Here is a 21,961-nt window from a genome sequence, read left to right on the forward strand (position 1 = left end):
CATCGTCAGAAACACGCAATGCGTTTAATATGTTTTGAAAATCGTTTTTCTCATTCTAATATTTTGTTTAAAAACGTTAAAGCACTTAACGTGTACGAACTCAATGTCTATAATGTTTTATGTTTTATGTTTCGTTGTAAAAGTGAACAACCATTGTTCATTTTTAAAGATCTTTTTACCCATAAAGCTATAAACAAATATACTTTACGAAATATTAATTTAATAATTGAACCCTTTTGTCAAACAAAGTTTAATCAATTTTGCATAAACTATCGAGCACCGTATTTATGGAACAAAATTGTTGTTCCAAATTTTGATTTGTCAATTTCGTTTTCTGTTTTTAAAACTAAATTAAAAAACTTTATTCTTTCTACTGACAATATATATAAATATTTTTGAAATGTAAAATTATTTTCTGTTTTTGTTTATTCTACATTGTTAATAATTATTAAATCAATTGTATTTTTATTATATTATATATACACGTTTGATATATTTTATATGGTTCTGACGACAAGATCTTTTGGATCTTCTTTCAGATACCAAGTTTATGTATTGTTATATTGTTATATTACGATTAATAATAGGGAGTTTAGGCAATATTTATAGCAAATGTAAATATTTTTTATATTAAATGCATTATATTCCTTAATATATTTCCTTTTCAAAATGGTTTCAACCACCTCTGTAGCTTATTTAGTTCCAAAGATATACGTGTTTTAATATTTTCAATTCATAGACTTTTTATGAAATATTTTCTTAAAGTATCTCGTTCAATTTTTGGCACCGAAAAAAAAAACTTTTTTATCTTTTTTTTTTTTTGCGTAAAAAGTTGCGTAAACTAACTTATAATAAAATTTTATTAGAAAATAAATTGTAAATCTAAATTATTTGAACAATTCATAAGTAGAATTTTTGGGGGGTTAACGCAGACGTACCATGAAGTAGTCAAATAACTGTATAAAATGTTTGAATATGTTTTAAACCTTTTTGACACAAAATAAATTTTCAAATGTTCTAATTTATAATACGTTGAGCGTAACAAAACTTTGATGATAAATATTAACTTAAATCAATTTTATTTTTCTTTAATAAGTTATCAATTGAACAACGTGGACCCAAATAAAACACGCCGAAAACGTCAAAATACGTACAAAATAAAAATAAATCTAAAATTTATTTTTACACAAACAAAAAAAGAAATTAGTCAAAGATTTAATAATAATTTCAGTATTGCTATAGATTCAAAAAAAGATTTAACCACTTATAGTCTACTGATTCGACTAATTTATTGTTTTCAGCACCATCATAATATAAAAAATGTTATATTTTTTAATGGGGTTAGGGTTTTTAACTTTTTAAAAATTTTGAAAACAATGAATGAAAAACTCGTTGAATTGTTCTATTTCATTGTGTTTGGCTTTATTTGATTGTGTACTCTCGAGTCCTTACAACACGGGGGGGGGGGGCGTTTAGTATTTTTGGGAAACTTTGCCACCCACACTAAGCTTATTAAGACCCCCTCCCGTTTATTAATTTTTACTTGTTTTAACAAAAAAATTATATCTAAAAACTAAAAAAAAATCAGTGAAAATCAGCTTTAAAAATCAAAAAATACAAACTAGTTACTGATAAGTAATAAAACTTTCAGTGTAAATTATGACCCTCCCCTCCCACGGTTCATTAAATCTTGACTAAACCCCCCATCCACTTTTATTACCCCCCTCTTGTATTAAGAAATTGAGATTACATAGATTAACAGACACATGGAAATACTTATACGGATTATCTTATCTATCTATTTGTCTTAAACTTTTTAATAGATGTTTTAAATCGTTTTGTCTTTGAAATAAATTATCGCACTATTAATGTACCCAAATTTGACTATATGTTGCAAATTATTTGAACTCAGAAAAAATATTTTAATTATCGAATTTCAATTCAAACTTCAGAGTAGGCTGTGTGTGTATTGTTAACAAACAATTTTATACATAATTTGCCTTGGCTATTCCGTTCATAAATTAGACAAAATTGTCTAACTTACTTAACGAAGTGCACCAACGAGAAGGTAAGCCATAGGACTTTGCACTCCATCCGTGAGCTGTCATGTTGCCTAAGGTTAGCCCTTCTGGATTCTTTCCTTTACTTGATAGGCAGTTCATGTAAAAGTAATAGTAAATTAGCCTAAGGTTAGCCCTCCATTTCTGGATTCTTTCCTTTACTTGATAGGCAGTTCATGTAAAAGTAATAGTAAATTAGCCTAAGGTTAGCCCTCCATTTCTGGATTCTTTCCTTTACTTGATAGGCAGTTCATGTAAAAGTAATAGTAAATTAGCCTAAGGTTAGCCCTCCATTACTGGATTCTTTCCTTTACTTGATAGGCAGTTCATGTAAAAGTAATAGTAAATTAGCCTAAGGTTAGCCCTCCATTTCTGGATTCTTTCCTTTACTTGATAGGCAGTTCATGTAAAAGTAATAGTAAATTAGCCTAAGGTTAGCCCTCCATTTCTGGATTCTTTCCTTTACTTGATAGGCAGTTAATGTAAAAGTAATAATATTTTTGCATAAGCTTTTTTTTTTTTTTTTTTAATAATAAAAATGTGCAGTTAAGCTGCAAATAAACAACAACTATTAAACAAAATTGGTACAGATAAACATATCAGATATGATTCATACTATTTGTAAAGATAAAAACCACTGAACTCAAATGCAGTAAAAACAAACTATTGGAACATAACAATAAAAGAAATAAGATTAATATATACTGTAACATAATTCTAAATTTACATTAAATAAAATTACCTCGCAACCCTAGCTACAAAGAATAAGATCACCTTTTTCAAAATCAATCAATAAAGGAAACGACCATACTTCATCAGGTTCGTTATCATACTTAACAAGGTATGTAGTTCTTCTACCGTTTAATTGATCAATTTGAACCACTTGCGCACGTTCCCAAGATACTTTAAGAGCATCTTTTTCTCTAACACGATGTTGTATAGAAAAACCTACAAAATCAGATGGATTGTTAATATATTTTGATAAGGAGTGCTTTTTTTGTTGCTCTATTAGTTTGTTTAGTCTTGCATCCTGAATTTTTTCCATTAATTCTTTTTTTTTGTTTTCAACAGCTGCATCACGTATTGTACGAGGCTTTAAATTATTACTTATACTATTACTTAAAGATTGTTTGTTTGGTGTTAAATTTGCTTGAATAACAATAAGAAGATTTTGATATAATTCCTCTGAAGACAAGTTTATTCTTTTGCTTCCTTCTACTTTTGTTTTACAAAAATGTTTTTTGTCACATTTAACACATAAGATTATGCGATAAAAATTAAGTTGAGCAAGGAGTACTTTTGATTTCAATGGCTCTTCTATATTAGAAACTGTTTTCTCTGCTTCCTCTAATAATGTCCATGCCCTTACATTTAAATTTATCAAATCATTACAAGCTGCAACCTTTTTATGTTGTAGTTTAATTTCTTCTCGATTTTTTTCTTCTTGCTTTGCTAGAAGGTGCATAGCTTTATCTTTTTTAAGAGCTTCTTTTCTTTCATCATATTTGCTTTTCATTAATGTTACTTTAGTTCTTGAATATTCAAGCAATTGTTTTCTTTCTTCATCTGATTTACTATTAAGCCATTCTAATGTTTGGTTCTGAGACCACATTGTCAAAGCCTGGATAGTTTGAACATTTGCATTGGGTTTTGTGCGAACCATTAAATCCAAAATGGCAAAATCGCTTTCTGATGCTTTATTAGTGACAGGGACATTAGAAACAGCTTTAGAAACAGAATTAGATGGATTCCAATATTTACCACCTGGTAATTGATCAGCACACTGACGTTCCAAAATAACAAGAATTGAGTGGAAAATAATTTCAAGTGATTGAACAGTTAAAGAATCAAACTCATCATTTTGAGTGCATTCAAACAGCTTGGTGTAAACCACATCTTGATGAAGAAGATTGGTATCCTCAAAAATTTTTCCATTAGCAAACAATAAAGAAGATGCATCGATACAAAGAGATGAAAGTCTAACTTTCAAGCGAAGTAGGTAGGGGTTTAAAAATAATATACTATAAAGTGATTCAATAATTCTCCACATTGGACCAGTAAGTAGTTTGTCAATAATACCTAATGCACGGACTTCAGCAATGAATACAAGATTTGTGATATCTTCCTTAATTGCTTTTAATAAATTATTAGGGTTAGGCCAAGCATTAAGAAATTCTGTTATAGAATCCTTATGATAGTATAGGGCAGCTGCATTGTAATACAAAATATTAAATCGATTTCCAATAAATGGAACAAAATAAGATTTATCGTTACGAGAGGAAAAAAAGAATTAAACCATGATGCAACACCAGCTTCCTCACTACCCCTTGAATGAAATGCCTTACATGTAGTACGAACTAACCGTACAGCACCACATTCTTTACCACTAAAAGCAAAAACAGTTTCAAAATCATTTTGAAGCAGAATTTTTTCAAAAGAATTTAAAACTTTAAAAAATTAGCAAGCAAATGAAGTTTACAGAAAAAATTACTCATGTACTTCATATTGTCTTTGACGTTTGAGGAAAGAAAATCCCAGTTACTAATTGCAATAGGCAAAAGTTTTTCCCTTAATGTTTTTAACTGTGAGTTAAAAAGAGGATTAACCGAAGAAAGATCAGACATTGTTGATTTTATTGATGTTATTAGTTTAGCAAAATTAATTTCTTTTTCAGTAGCTGAGTTGCTAACAACGTCACAAATGTCATCTACTATATTAGTAAAGTTTTGCAAAACAGTTGCTGCATCTTTGCCAACCACTTCTGACAGACCAAAAGATAAAGTTTTCCCACTAGTTGTAGTAATTTGAAAGTTTTGATAAAGCTTATGGTATTTCTGAGTATCATCACCATGCAAACAATTGCCTATATTAGAGTTTTTATTTATCAAATTATTTTCAAGCATTGCTTCCGCAACTTGAAATTGACCTAAAAGCAGTTCGACGTAGTTTTGTCATGATGTTGGAAGAGGAGCATTGTCAAGCATTTATATTGATTTGACGAATGCATCTTTTGATTCGGGTAATCAATTGTTTGCAATTCTTAGCTCTCCAGTTGTTATTGTATACTAACGAACTCAAATATTCAAAAAAACCTTCAATTGGGCGACGCTGAGGCAAGTTTGTCGGATTGCTCTTTTTTATTATATGGGATGTTTTGGCTTTCCAAGAAGACGTGTTCTTTTAGCATAATGCGCTGATGCTTTATCCGTTCAAATCAAGTAATTGCCATCTAAATGATATTTTTGAAGAAATGGAATCAATATTTCGTTCAAAAATTGATTTTGGTATACTTCTTGATTAATAGCCAAACCAATTGGCTAAAAAATAGCTTAAAAATTCTCCTCTCAGATATGGCAATGTACAGCATCATTTTGTTGACCATATAATATTGCTTAAAAAGTTCAAATACTATGGAATCAATAACAATATGCTAAAATGGTTTCATAGTTACTTATCAAAAAGAAAGCAATTTGTTACCTATAATGATGGCCTTCAAAGTGACTATATTGAAATAACCTGTGGTGTTCCACAATGCTCTATTCTAGGCCCTCTTATGTTTTTTTAATTTATATTAATGATTTAGGCAAAGCAGCTAATCTTCAGAGTATTATATTTGCTGATGATATGAATTTGTTCTTATCAAACAGTAATATTAATGAGTTGTTTTCTGATATGAACAAAGAACTTAAATGCGAATCTGAGTGGTTTAAATGTAACAAATTGACCTTAAACCTTGATAAAACAAAATACATTCTATTTCACCCTATACCTAAAAAACGTTTTTTACCAACAACCATGCAAAAAATTCTTATTGATGAAGTTGAAATAAAAAAGGAAACTTTTACTAGTTTTCTTGGCATTTATCTTGATGAGAATTTTACATGGAAACCAAATATTGACTACATTTGTACTAAAGTTTCTAAAAATATAGGAGCCCTTTATAAGTTAAGAAGTTATTTAAACAAAACCATTTTAATCCAACTCTAATACTCATTTATACATCGTTATATTAACTATGCCAATATTGCTTGGGGAAGTACAAGCAAAAGTAAGTGCGTACTCTTTATCATCGTCAGAAACATGCAATGCGCTTAGTTTGTTTTGTAAATTAACTTACGCATTCAAAGTTTTTATTTAAAAATAAAAAGTGCTTAATATTTATGAAGTGAATGTATATAAAATATTATGTTTTATGTTTCAATGTAAAATCAATCATTACACATTTTTAAAGATTTTATTACCTTAAAAACAAAAAATAAGTATACACTACGAAATGATAACTCACTCTGAGCTAATGCAAAACAAAACTTATGATAAGTTTGTAAACAGAGAGAGTATAGTTTCACATAAGAATACTTTTTTTTTTTTGACTTTTGCGGTTTGATTTCAGAGGGTTAGAAGTATTCTCATTTTTAGTTATTACTATTACTTTTAAACTTTTCAATTAGTTCAGAAAATTTAATTTTATAGCATATTTGCAAACTATTTATAGCATATTATATAGCATATTATATAGCATATTAATATACAAACGAAGCTGAAACAACTCTAACAGAAAAGTTAGTTCTAATATAGAACAATGTATACTACAACTGAATACTGTAACTGAATTGATTTTTATTAATTATAAATTATTATTCCATGGTTGAATAAAATTTCATTTTTCATTCTATAACCAGCTTGGCTAATTACAACTAAAAATTTATTAGTTCCATTTTTTCGTTAGTAAAGGCCGTTCTCCATTCAGAATTTTTTGCACTTTGGCGGAAATTTACGCGCTATAGTTTGCTCTTGGGCGGAAAACTTCAAGCGGAATTTAATCTCCATTTACCGCACTGAATTTTGTGTTGTTTTGTTTTATTATAAAAAAAAAATGGTTTTAAATAAAAGAAATCTACTAAAAAAGAAAATGACTTTGTTGCTTAAATTAAAAAAGTGTATTTTATTGAGAAATCGCAGGAAACATAATATGTGGATGCGTAGAAATTTTATGGAACGTTCACGAAAAGGTCTTTTTAATGTATTAGTAAAAGATTTAAAGCTATTTGACAGTGTATACTTCTTTCAGAGTTTTCGCATGAGTTCACAAACTTTTGAAATATTACTATCATGGGTTGCTCCATTTATATCTAAATCTTCTCTAAGACGGGCAGTTGCAACTGCTTAAGAAAGAGTATGTATAGCATTAAGATATCTTGTTACTGGCGATGCTCAGATAACAATCGAAATGATTTTCTGAATGATCCCCACAACTATAGGAAGAATTATCATAGAAACATGTAAAGTAGTTTGGAATGTTATTTGTAAAAAAGGATATTTGTTAGCACCATCTTCACAAAAAGAATGGCTTGAAATATCTTCTGAGTTCTACGAAAGATGGAATTTTCCTCATTGTCTTGGGGCAATAGATGGTAAACATGTAATTATTTAGTTGCCAGCCCGAAGTGGCTCAATGTATTTTAACTACAAAAAAACATTTAGCATTGTACTTTTAGCAACGTGTAATGCAAAATATGAATTCACTTTGGTTGATATAGGTGGCTCCGGGCGACAAAGTGACGGTGGTATTTACAATAATAGCAAAGTTGGATCCACTATTGACAATAATCTGTTAAATTTTCCTGATCCATCATGTATAAGTGGTTATTCGAAATCCATAACATTTCCCTACACTTTTTTGGCCGACGAGGCATTTGGATTAAAGTCGCATATGATGAGGCCTTATCCAAGAAGAACTTATCTCGATAAAACAGAAATTGTGTTTAACTATCGCTTATCAAGAGGAAGAAGAGTAATTGAGAACTCTTTTGGGGTATTGGCTAGCAGATTCCAAATATTTAGAAGACCAATAGTATTAAAAGTTGAAAATGTGAAAATTGTTGTAAAAGCAACTGTGGCTCTGCACAACTTTCTAATGAAAATACAAATAGTATACAAGTATACAAGGAATAAAAAAGAAAATAATTTAAAGTTTGACGTTTTTTATCATAAATATAAATAAATTTATATAACTTTTATATAAAAAGTTTTGTTTAAAAAGTTATTATTCTTCAAACTCTAAAGTAAATAAAACCTCTTCAATTCTTATTCTTGCCAAACGATTTTTCTTTTTTGGAAGCTCTTTTAACCTGCTAAACAAACTTCTACAATATAAATCATCAGAATCTGTGTTAATAGTTTCACTTTCATCTTTATTTAATTGTTTTAAACTTTCAACAAGTAAGGTATCAATAGCATTGACTGCTTTATATTTTTTTTTATTGCGACTTGAGCAAGTTTTTGTGTTGAACTGCAAATCGGTGGAACTGCAACCGACTTGTTCAGCTAAATTTTTTGTGTATATAGTTGGTTCAACTTGAAACTCTATATTGATTTTTTCTTCAACTATTGAATCTAAGTTCGAATCTGTGTCTTGAGGACAGACTGTATCTGTCAAGAATTGTAGTTGTTTGAAATATTTGCATGTTGGCAGTATAGGTGCTGCTGCCCCTGACCGTGTTGCTTTCTCTCGTCTGTCATTGCATCGTTTAAAATTTTCTCGTAAACCTTTCCATAGCTTTTTTAGGGATTCAACTATAAAGTTAATTTGAACAGAGTGAGTTTTTATAACAAAAAATCAAGTATAACAAAAAAACTTAAAAAAAGCAATACTTAGAGTGCCATGATATATTAAAATAAGTATAATCAGTTACTATTAACTGATTAGAATTATAAATGAGATCTATAAACATAAATCAGCCCAAAACTAAAACTTTTCTCTATAGTTTCCCTTTGAATGCAAGAAATTTATTAACCTGTATAAGCGCCACCAAGACTTCCATTAATCATTTCCCAAGCATTTTTTCTTTTATCATAATCTTTATGCGAAGATAATGCAGTATTCCATAAACAGGAGTATTTTTTAACTCACTCAATAAACTCTTCATTATCGATTTCGTCTATATCGTTGGAGTTAATTTTTCTTTTTAGAGTTGTATTTACATTTTTTTTAGTTAATTCTTTAGAACATATAAGTGAGGTTTCAATCGTTGGTTGCGACAAAAACAGTTGCTGTGAATTGTTTTGTTTTTGAAGCAAAGATAAAATATATGTTTGTTGTTCAGGTGACATTTATTCTAGCCAAATCACCATTGTTATTAATTTCCATTTTGCTTTTATACCTTTTTATAATTCAAAAACAAATTAGTTGTAAAGTAAAATAATATAAAAGTCTAGTTATATTATTCCTAAAATAGTTATTACTTTATTTACCCGTTTACTATATCTAATTTAGCATTAATATTTCATAATATAATCATAAAATAGCAAAATTGTTAATCCAAGTATACTCGTTTATTGTTCAAAGTTTGTTTAAAACAAAATATTATTTCTTGTATCGTGTGATAGCCTTCTTGTTTTTTATTGGATAATACTATAGGAGCAAATAACTTTCCGCTCAAAAGCTCAACGTTGTTGAGCTTTTATTTCCTCCAACTTTTATTAAAATTTTCCGCCAACTTTTTTTAATATTACAGTATGCGCATGCGTGAAGTCGCTTTCCGCGCGGAAAGTTTAAAAAAAAGCTGAATGGAGAATAGCCTTAAGATACAAAATGAGAGAGAAACGAAACCATGGTACTTAAAAAGTTTTTTTAAAAATAAACTTAAAACTGTTGATGAAAAGCAAGCAAAATTTGAGCTACAATGAGAATCAAAACAATAACTTAATTCTATGTTTGGAACAATTACCCAATTCCATGTCCGTGGAAGTAAAATCTGAAACATTAAATTGGTCTTTTATTTGGGATATAAATATGTGGTCTGAGAAAAAACTTACATATCCTTGGATTGAATGTTGGGCTGAAAAATTAGGGTGTTTAACGTAAAAAAAAAAAAGTAAAAAACTTAGGGCTTTCTAAAACTCAAGGTGTTAAAATTTCAAAAGAGTGGACTTCAATAAGTATTACATTTAATGAAAAAAAAAAGTTGACCGTGGGCCATAATATAAAATGATGCTTTAAAATTGACTTTCGTGATGCAGTTGTGAGATTTAAAAAATTCCAACGTAAATGAGCGTTTTTTTGGGGTGTGAAGATACTTAAACAAAAATTTCTCAATTCAAAGACCCTCAGTTTTTGACTTAAGTCATTTCTGTATGATTCCGGTTTTATTTTTGCTTAAAATTATTTTATTAATGCTTGCATCTTAAATAAAAATTATGCATACATATATTTATATGTTTTATATGTATATATGTGTGCCTATATATATGCACACACACATTTATATACATATATATACATATATATATATATATATATATATATATATATATATATATATATATATATATATGCATATATGCATATATACATATATACATATATATATATATATATATATATATATATATATATATATATATATATATATATATATATATATATATATATATATATATATATATATATACATATATATATATATATATATATATATATATATATATATATATATATATATATATATATATATATATATATATATACATATATATATATATATATACATATATATATATATATATATATAAAATTTTGGGTGGAGACACAGAGGTTTTAAAAAAGTAGCAAAAGTGCTCAAATTACCCAGACACTTTGGTAATATGAGCACTTTAAATTAGCTCAAAAAGTTAACGTTAATTAAGTAAAAAAATACCAACCTGACAAATAGTACTAATTTTTGGAATATAATGATTCGTTATTAACAAAACTTATCATTAAAAGATCAAATTTTAAGCCACTATTTGTTAAAACAATACTACTATGTTTTCCGCAACAACAAAAAAATTAGTTCATTATTTTTTCAATTTTATTAACTCAAACCTTTGAACTATAAAAATTTAAATTTTTTGAATTTAAATTACAGAAAAATGATTAGTTTTGTTAAAATATAAAATTTTTTTACTATGTTTTACTTTTATTCAAAAAGCAATTAAAACCGCTATTTTAGGACTTTACTAGGTAATTTCAATGAAAATTACTGGGTAATTTAAGCACGCTCATATTACACAAAAATGGCATCTTTAAATAAGGTCAAAACTAAATGTTTCTATGCATTGTTTTTCAAACAAAAATGGATTGGATTTTTAGTTAACATGTTTTTCTTAATGAAAAAATTAATTTTATTATTTTAGCACTAAAATTTCGCGCCACAGATTTATTCATGCGTGATGATATTATTTTATCAACGCATAAAATTTAACAGCGTTTTAATTAGAACTAATATCCGCTAACTACTGCATATAAATTTACGCTAGTTGAACTGATTCTTGTAATCACCACATAAATTCGATTCAAAAAATACAAAGCAACTTTAGCTTCACTGCTTACATCTAAGAAATCTTTAAGGATGCTTATATTACCGAGGTGCTCATATTACCCTAATCTACCCTATAGTTAAACGTTTATAATTTTGCTTCAGTACTTTTTGACTTCGCTTTCACTTGAAATAATTTTAAATTTGAAAAATTTTTGAGTGCTACGAACTAGAAAAAAAAGAAACTGTTAATTATTTCACTTCAAGCTAAAAAACTTTCAAAAAATTAGTAGTTTAAGAATTCTTTAAAAAAAGGAACATTCTGGCAATGCAAGCAGAAAATTTGAAAGAAAAAAGTATTCTGTTTAGAAAACTGGAATTTTTCTTCATCTATGGAACCATCAAAAACGTGACTAAGTACATAAAGAGGCATTTAAAAAGCGCGCATCTGCTTCAAAAAAAATCCGGTAACATAATTGAAAAATCATTAGACTCTTCATTTAAACTCACATTTTATTGGACCTTGAATAGATAGAGTTATCAAAAAAAGTATGATCGTGCAGTGCTTAGATTTATAATTAAAGATGGAAGTTCATTTAAGGCAGCTTCTGGATCTGGCTTCATCAATTTGTGCTCGGTGTTTATTCAAAGGCAAGATCTACCACCACACCCAATCACTTTATCTCAAAATTTAGGTAATATGGTCAATGATCTATATAATAGCTTGCAACAAAGTATAAAACGTCAGCTTGTCTCCAAACCTAGCATCACATTTGATCACTTTAAGGTTGACAATGACTATTATCAATACCGACAATGACCTATATAATAGTTTCAACAAAGTAAAATACAGCAGTTTATCTCCAAACCTGGCATCACTTTTGATCACTTTAAGGCCGACAATGGCATTAACTTATTTCTACTTGTCACTATATTTCATCCTCGTGGGTTTTAAAACCATACTGTTTATCAGTTGTAAATCTGGAAATAAAAGTTGCTTGTCACAAAGCTAATTCTACTAAAGAAATGATAAGAAACGTGCTGTCGTTTTTTTTGACTTGACTTCAGATAATATTTTACGAGCTACAACTGACACTACTCCTAGTATGGCGCGCGCACTTAAACTTTTGGAATCGATTGGCTAGGCTGCTGCGCTCATAAGCTTCAACTTTGTATGAAATCAGCTATCCAAAACCAACCTATTTTTGTGACATAAAATAGCAAAGGTCATAAATAAGTTTGACTTTTTTCACTCATCATTGGTCGGACAGATAGCTTTCAAAAAGTGTCTGAGATTTCTCAGGAAAACCTGGGAGTCAAAGCCTCCAATGGATGTAAAAACGCGCTTTAACAGCACTTCTGATTTATTTGGATGAACTAAAAAAATAATGGTTTTATAGAACTAGCTCTAGTTAAGTGCACACACAAAAAAAAATGTATGAAATGGCCACCGGCTTGTCTAACTAAAACGCAAGTAAAGTTATTAATAGTTGTAACTCCTATTTTAAACGCAGTTATCTGAAGTTGCTTCTATTTTTAGTACGGAAAAATGCGTGAGCGTTAATTTAGTTTAAAACTTCAAAAACTTGCTTTCACTCAATGGATAAAAGAGAGATAAGTAAATTTGTTGATAATCTTGCTATGCTGTTGGAAATCAGATTTCCCGATGAAATTCAACTCGAGGGAACAAACTTCTAATCTAAAACAAATGGAAATAAAATTAAATAAAATTTTTGAATATGTTTCTAAAAATTGTACGCTACTAGAGAGAAGAACTTTAGACCGACAATTAAAATTTAAAATTACTGCGTACAAAAAAAAAGCGAAGAAAAAACATTGGGATGTTCAGATTGTCCTATAATTAAGTTGCACTTGATTTTCTTGCTGTACTAGCTACAACTTGTTCATCAGAAAAAGTTAACTCTGTGGGAGGAGGATTAATCAAAAGTAAACGCAATAGCCTTTCCAAGCAAAACGAGGAACAATTTTTTTGGCTTAAGGTAGGAGCTTATTTAAATAACATTCTAATTTTGTAATTGTATGTTGTAAGAATATAGAGATTAAAAAACTTAAATTCGATTTCCTTAAACTAATGATTCGATTCAAGATTCGATTAGCTAATCAAGTGCTGCTTTGATTTGTGATTCAAAATAAGATGTATACAAAAAAAAAAAAAACTCTTGTGAGAATAAAAATAATTTTCTTAATAAAAAAGTCAAAGTACAAAATTTTATAAACAACAAAAAAAAGTTTCGATTTAATTACTTAAAAAGTTGATTATTTTATTGATTTATTATTTTATTATTATTATTATTTATTTATCATTTTATTGATCCTTAAAATGTATGCTATCCACAGTAATTATTGACGGCAAGGTAAAAACTTCTGTTGTTTCAGTTTTTTCATGATTTTCCTCTTCTTTTTGGGGTGTTGTGTCTTGACATAACAAAACTGGTTGTGAAACTGTTGGTCGCCTATGAACTCCTTCCTCTTGTTTAATTTGCTGCAATTCTGTTTGTTCTTCTAGTTCACATGTCAATCCAGCAAACTCTAATTGTTTTCGAAGAGATTCTTTTGTGACTCCTATAAAACAAAGTTTTATTGACAATTCAGACAGTTCATTTTGTAATGTTTCAAACGCTTTAAGTACTGAAAAGTCAAGATACGAAGTGTTGGACAAGTCGAGATAAATGTTTTGAATTCCGTCATTCTTACGAACTATGGAGTGAATTTTTCGGTTTAAGGTCTCTGAACCAGGGTAGCTTAAGTTTGTTTTTAACAATATAGTAATAGAGTTGTTTTGTTCGTCCTTATTAACGCAATATTTAGGAAACGCTTCTCTTGCAATTACATATATCAACGAAATTCCAGTTCCCGCAAGTATGCCATACTCTAAGTTATAAAAACACAACCAAAATGTTGTAAAGAAGGGAAATAAATCCCATTTGGATAGTTTCCATATGCTTTTTAAAACACGGGTTTCTACCATTGTTATAACTGCCATTATTATCATTGCAGCTAACGCAGACTTTGGTATATATGAAAGTGCTGGGGTCAACAGCTCGAGTGCAATTATCACCACGATAAACGAAAATGCTCCTAAAATATTTAAATGTTTTAAACATAAAAAAACGAATAAAAAAGTTTAATATATAAAAATAATACCATGATATTAAGTTGTAAAAAAAAATATTTATGTATTCTATATAATCTACATATGCGTAATTGACAAATGCATTCGTTGTTGTTATTTTAGATATTTATCATTTTTATCGTACCTCATTAAGAATTGTTTAGATATTTGCAGACCACACTCCCCAAACCCATGAAGTTTATATATATATATATATATATATATATATATATATATATATATATATATATATATATATATATATATATATATATATATATATATATATATATATATATATAATCAGTGGCGGCGTTAGGGTAGGGCCTGGTTGGGCGATGGTCCAGGGCGCCGAATATAAAGGGGCGAAACTAATTGGTTATTTTACCCTTTGCCTTTTCTTTTCAATGGGGTTAAATTGAGCTAGGGGCGCCGTAGAAATCTCGCCCAGAGCGCTGGTAGTGCTAAAACCGGCACTGTATATAATAAATATATATATATATATATATATATATATATATATATATATATATATATATATATATATATATATATATATATATATATATATATATATAAATTAGTAATAACACTTGTCTAATTTTTAGTTGTTTTCAACAGCATGTTTTTCCATCAGTAGGTTCATCAGGAAGCCATTTTTTACCGTGAAGTGAAATATTTAACAGTTTCTTTATTTCTAGTTTGTTGCACTCAAAAATTTTTAAATTTAAAATTACTTTAAGTGAAATCGAAGTCAAAAAAGCTTCCTAATGAACCTACTGATGGAGAAACATGCTGTTAAAGACAACTAAAAATTAGACAAGTGTTTTTACTAATTTATATATATATATATATATATATATATATATATATATATATATATATATATATATATATATATATATATATATATATATATATATAAATAAAACAATTGAGAAATAAGACATTTTTTTTTCCATTTATTAATAAAAACAATTTTTTTTAAAACGAATAAAATAACAATACATGTTTCGACTATTTTATAGTACATCTTCAGTTGGGTTAAAAAAATTTATTTAATTTTATATACAAATGTTCTACGGTAATAAAATATAAATTACAGTTTTTATTAATTACGACAAAATAGTAGCAAAAAATACAATTAAAAAGATATTAAATTGTTTAATAAAAGGTTAACGGCTAAAAAAATGGTAAGTATTATGTGAAAAGTGCTATCTTATATTGGTTTAACTGTTTGTTCATATCTGGATTTTTCCATTCAATGAACAAACTTTCCTTAATCTTAAGCTCGAATTTATTGGAGGCAGAATCCAATATCGAGAAACATGTTTCTCGATATAATAGTAATGAGTTCAGTCATTATTATAATTATTAAAACAACTATTGTTCGTATGGAGATGTTTGTATATGCATAAGTTTTTGTCTGTCCTGTAGTGTTCAACCATTCGTGTTTTGAGGTGGCGAGAAGTTTCGTCTATATAACAGGAACTAAATCCTGCGCACACAAATCTATAAACAACGTATGATTTGAACTCTACAGAAAGAGAATCCTTTGGCATAAACACATTAAAAATTTTAAAAGAGGTAAAAATTAAGTTAAAGTTTATAGGTTTACAATGTTTTTTAATGATAGAGTTTTAACTCTTTTTGGTTTGATCAGATATATTACTAACCTTAAGAAGTAGTTTTTCATGAGTGCTTGGTTTTTGGATTTGTATTGATTAGTAGAAATTGGTAATACAAGAATCATAAATTTTATTTATAAACCAAGTTGGATACATGCTGTTTTTGAGAATGTTAAAAAAGTTACTCATGCCATAATAAAAACCAAGCTTATTTAAAAATAAATTTTTATCAAATTATAAAAAAAATATTTTTTTATAAATTATTAATTTTAAAGGTTCTATCAATTAAGTATTTAGTTAAATTAACCTTGTGTGAAAAAAAGATGAAACTACTAAAGGAAGTATGAAGATCTGAATACTTACCTTATGAAATATGAGTAAGACTGAACAAATGGAAAATGAATGAATGGATCAAGAAAATGGAAAGCATCATTTTCTGATGGGAATGCGGCAAAAATGTCATTATCATAACGTTTGTAAAATACTGGCTTGACTCCATTTTATGATTTTAGCCATTTTTCTAAATTTTTTTAAAGTGAATATGCGATTGCGATGTTGCATAGATGAAGAGTTTCTTAAATCAGTTTTGTTAATTTTAAAATTGACAGTAAATCTTTTAAAAGTGACAGTAAATCTTTTAAAAACTTGCTTGACGAAACGATAGGTTTGAAACTTATGTTCGGATTTTCAGGACATAAATTATGCATTTCGAGAGACAAAATTTCGAGAAACGCAAGCAGGTTGTGAACCAGAAAGATAAAGTTTATTATATATTCGATGATGTTAGCCTTTTGTTGAATAATTTAATATCTTTTTAATTGTATCTTTTTTTTCTATTGCCTATTTTGTCGTAATCAATAAAAAATTGAAATTTATATTTTATTACTGTAGAATATTTGTACATAAAATTAATTTTTTTAAATGCAACTGAAGATGACTATAAAATAGTCGAAACATGTATTGTTATTTTTAGAGATATCACGAATAATAACGTACAATTAAAAAGGTGAAAATCTTAAAATTTTAATTCTTTTAATTATAATTGCTTTAAGATCAAATTTTATCACAGAATCTTAATTTTTCATCGAAATTTAAAAAAATAAAAAGTAAGAAATTGATTTCAATTTATCTTAACGTTGGTATGGATTTTTAGTCTTAGCAACGCCCTTAGAAACCATGTTATGGAATTATTCATGATATTCATATGAGCGCCGAACGTCCGCAAAAGTTTACATGCGCCATGATGGGTGGCAAAAAGATGTAAACAAATGTAAAAATGGTGAAAAGTTTTTGCGCACCATACTGTAAATTTGGAGTTAGCTTATATTTTGCGATGCACATTTTATTACTGGTAAGTCAAGCCTTCTTGCGTGTTTTTATTAAATGTTTAAATAATGCATAAACAAAAGAGCACTCATTTATTTACACACACACACACACACACACACACACACACACACACACACACACACACACACACACACACATATATATATAATATATATATACGTTGTTTTTTTTTAGGAAGAAAACATAATGATAAAAATCAAATTGACTTTTCTTTTCTATAAAAAGTTGGTAAAAGTAATGATAGTATACCTATTGAAGTTAATAACACATCATGTCAGATTTTGTTGGTTTTTATTGTCTAGAACTAAAACTTCCTGCTTTTTCTCAAGGAAAGTCTCAGTTATCACAAATAGAAGTTGATTGGAAACAAAAAATTGTCTGTCTACGAATACACGTTAAACATTTGATTGGGTTCTTAAGAAAAGAGGTCACAATTTTGCAAGGAATACTTTCAAATAAACTAATCAGTTGATGGAATATGTTAATATGTTTTACTAAATAATATTTTTATGGAATATGTTAACTAAATTATACTTTATTTTATTATATAAACATACATAAATGAAGAATTGTATTTATTTATTCATTTGAAACTACTTTTTTTTAACTCTGGTCTTCTTGTGGCAACAATATGGGCAATACCATTTTCCAATTAGTTTGCTTGTGAGTTCAAGACAATTAAGATGAGACAGGTTTTTATAATAGTTTTTAAATTAAAACATTTAATTATAATACTCTCTCTGGTTTCATCACAAGTACATATTATTTTAAAATTGCTACTTTGCTTTAATGCCTCAATATTTACAAAAGTATTATGAGTTCTAGAATACCATTTGGCAAGGAGGTTCAGGCAATATTGTTAAGATAAAAAAACCTCTTGTGTTGTTTAACTTTTTAGTGAGAAATTCTTTATCAACATAATATTTTTCAATTAGACTGCCTTCACTTCAAATAGACTGGCTTCACTATCATACAAAATAAAATAACAAGTTAGAATATTTGAAATTAACATTTGTAGCCGAACTTTATAATAACATTAATGAGTTCTTTTTAAAGAATGTTTTCCGTCATTTATTTCCATGCAAAAACTCTTTATCGTTATTTTCCAGTTTAAAGATATTTCTTTTTGTGCATTTCAATGGACATTTGATCTCAACTATGTATTCATGAGGAAAGCATGTACATTTCATAATACCATCAGGAGTTGCTCTGAGGTATGGCCATCTGCGTGTTCTAAGCAATCCACAATCGAAAATCTCCAAGAGTTTGTGAGTTGTTTATAGATACAGTTTTAAATAATTTTTGGCTACAATTTCATTATTACAATTATATTTTATTGCTTTAATAATAAATTTATTTTTTGATGGATAACGAACTTGCATTATTAAATTTTTGGAAAGCATAGCTATATTAAAATGACAACAAGCTTTAAATTTACTAGCTGTTATAACCCCTGCACGTGCTCTAAGTCATAAACTTGATTGAGATTGAGTTTTTGTATGATCTGAAATCAGTATATTTCATCTTCACTTATTTCTATATCTGAAAAATTATAATTTCAAAGTTGCACGAATTCATGATTTTAATTGTTCATATTCTCCTTTGTAAAAGTTAAAAACAACTGTATTTAGTTTTGCAACTAAAGGTATATGTTTATAACTGTATTCAGGAGTTATACAAAGAACTACACCATCTCTTGCGTTATCTAATATTTTACTGTAAAGTTACCAATTTCTGTCTTACTTAAAATTGGAATAAAATCTGTAAAATTTATTTGTGAAAGTGGCAAATAAAAATCTTCCTTAAGGTTTGGCAGCAACCAAGCTTCCTTAAGGTTTGGCAGCAACCAAGCTTCCTTAAGGTTTGGCAGCAACCAAGCTTCCTTAAGGTTTGGCAGCAACCAAGCTTCCTTAAGGTTTGGCAGCAACCAAGCTTCCTTAAGGTTTGGCAGCAACCAAGCTTCCTTAAGGTTTGGCAGCAACCAAGCTTCCTTAAGGTTTGGCATCAACCAAGCAATTAAGATGTACAAGCATCATCATTATTTCGAAAATTAGATGTTAACGTTCAATAAAATGTTGCTCCAATATGAGAACAGACTTCGCCTAAACCATTCATTTATGTGCAATGTACATTTATCACTTCACTATCTATTTAAACGCTAACGCATATCCTTGTTGGAGTTTTAACAAAAATGCTCTTACCATGTCTTACACGATTGGTAACTATATAAATAGACCTTGCATCATGAATAAACTTTACAGGAACGTTGTGAACAAGACCACTGGTTACATAGTTGTAACATTCAAGACCTTTGTAGGATTTTAAATTATGACTAATAAACTGACTTGCAAAGTTGATTAGGTAGCAATATATATATTAGCAAAAGCTGGATTAGGCCATTTGTCCAATATATGTTATTAGTAAGTTCACAGTATTTTTCTGATAAAGAATACGGATCAAAAATAATTTCTAGAACTGATAATTTTTCTTCGTATCTTTTTTTGGCTTCCAAATTAAGACTCTCGTAACACTATGATCGCATGATTGTAAGCAAAGCAGAGACTAAATCGATTTCAACAGATCGACTTTTAGTATTGTTTAGTATCGTTTACATTTTTTTTGCTACCCATCATGGCGGATATAAACTTTTGCAGACGTTTGGTGTTCATATGAATATCATGACACCTCTTTTGCTCGTTATTTCTAGTGCAATTCCATTCCATTTTGTTTTCAAGTATTCTTTATGCACTTGACATAAATGAAAAAAATTTGCCTCCATGACCAAACGCAAAATGTGAGTGAGTATAAAAATGGAATTATTTGGACACGCTGTCCCAAATCTACTCATATATATATACTATATATATATATATACTATATATATATATATATATATATATATATATATATATATATATATATATATATATATATATATATATATATATATATATATATATATATATATATATATATATATATCATCTACTAGTCTATTAAAAACACTGAGAAAAGGAAAGAGGTCTAAGAAATGAGTTTATATTTGAAAAAAAGACATTAAAAGATATTTGAAAGGATTAAGATTGTTTTATGTTAATAACGCTCAAAATGGATTGACTTTCAAATAATCAATGGACTAAAATTTAAACGAGAGAAATATCGTCAATATATATTGAACAGAAATGAGGAAACATACAATGAGTACCGCATTTCACGAAACAAAACAAAAGTAACGTGCAAAAAAGTAATTATTGAATTTGAAAAAAAACTTGCTGGAGACATAGACCAAAATCTAAAAGCATTTTACTTGTATGTCAAATCAAAAAGAAAAAACAAAGAAGCATTCCCTGACATCTAATTCAATAACATTGTTCCAACTACTGATCTAGATAAAGCTCATCTATTTAATAGTTATTTTGCTAATATTTTTTCAAACAAAAAAATATCAGCAATACCATCATTGAACCTAAAATATAAAAATGTAAATCCACTAACAAACAATAGTGATCTAAGTCCAGAAATTATCGAAACATACCTCAAAAGTCTAAACTCATCTAAATCACAAGGCCCTGATGAATTACACCCAATAATATTTAAGAAAACTTGCTTTCAAATGTCTAAACATCTATCTACTATTTTTAACAAAGTCCTTGAAAGTGAATCAATACCCCAAATATGGAATGACGCAACAATTACACCCATATTTGAAAAAGGAGACAGATCAAAATCACTTAGTTATAGACCTATCAGTATAACTTGTAGTTCAATAAAAATCTTTGAAAAAATTATAAAAAATCATATTATGACATACCTGATTAACAATAACTTATTTAGTCCATACCAATATGAATTTCGTCCAGATCATTCCTGCTTAACTAACCTTTTAAGTGTAATTAATTATTGGACATCATCACTTGATAATAATATTCTCATCAACAATTTCACAACATTTATCAATTTTGAATAAGCCTTTGACAAAATTCCACATAAATTTCTTATTTCTAAACTTATAGCTTATGGTATAAATGGATCAATACTATATTGGATAAAAACTTTTTGAAAAACCGTAGACAAAGAGTTGTTGTTTATGGTAATTACTCAAACTGGGTAGCCGTTAAAAGTGGAGTTCCCCAAGGCTCTGACCTTTCAGCGTTACTTTTAATTATATATGTCAACGATACTCCTAAAGTAATCAAATCAAAAGCTACTCTTTTCGCTGACAATACCAAAATCTTCCGTTCTATTGAAAATACTCAATCTGCGCAAGAATTACAAAATGGCATCAACGCTCTTGTACTTGGTCTTAAAAATGGGGAATGAAATTTAACATTGATAAATGTTATGTAATGCACTTAGGACACAACAACAAATTCCATAGTTGTAATATTCATGATCTAGAAAAAAATATGAAAGTAAACATTAAACCCACAAATTGCAAACGAGATTTAGGTGTTCACATAGATTCGAACTTAATATTTTCCAAATGGGTTATAT

General features: G+C 28.2%; 1 protein-coding gene across 3 annotated transcripts in view; it reads right to left on the reverse strand.

Annotated features, from left to right (window-relative positions):
- Positions 1–13,661: 13,661 nt before the first annotated feature.
- LOC100208526 (sodium-independent sulfate anion transporter) overlaps positions 13,662–21,961 on the reverse strand; it is a 37,942-nt gene continuing 29,642 nt past the window's right edge. For all 3 annotated transcript variants that reach the window (XM_065799773.1, XM_065799774.1, XM_065799775.1), the window contains exon 4: positions 13,662–14,455. In XM_065799773.1, coding sequence (XP_065655845.1) covers positions 13,683–14,455 — 773 coding nt within the window. In that variant the 3' untranslated portion in view covers positions 13,662–13,682. The remainder of the gene's footprint in view (positions 14,456–21,961) is intronic.

The sequence above is a fragment of the Hydra vulgaris genome, chromosome 06 (assembly GCF_038396675.1).
Source record: "Hydra vulgaris chromosome 06, alternate assembly HydraT2T_AEP".
Taxonomy (NCBI): domain Eukaryota; kingdom Metazoa; phylum Cnidaria; class Hydrozoa; order Anthoathecata; family Hydridae; genus Hydra; species Hydra vulgaris.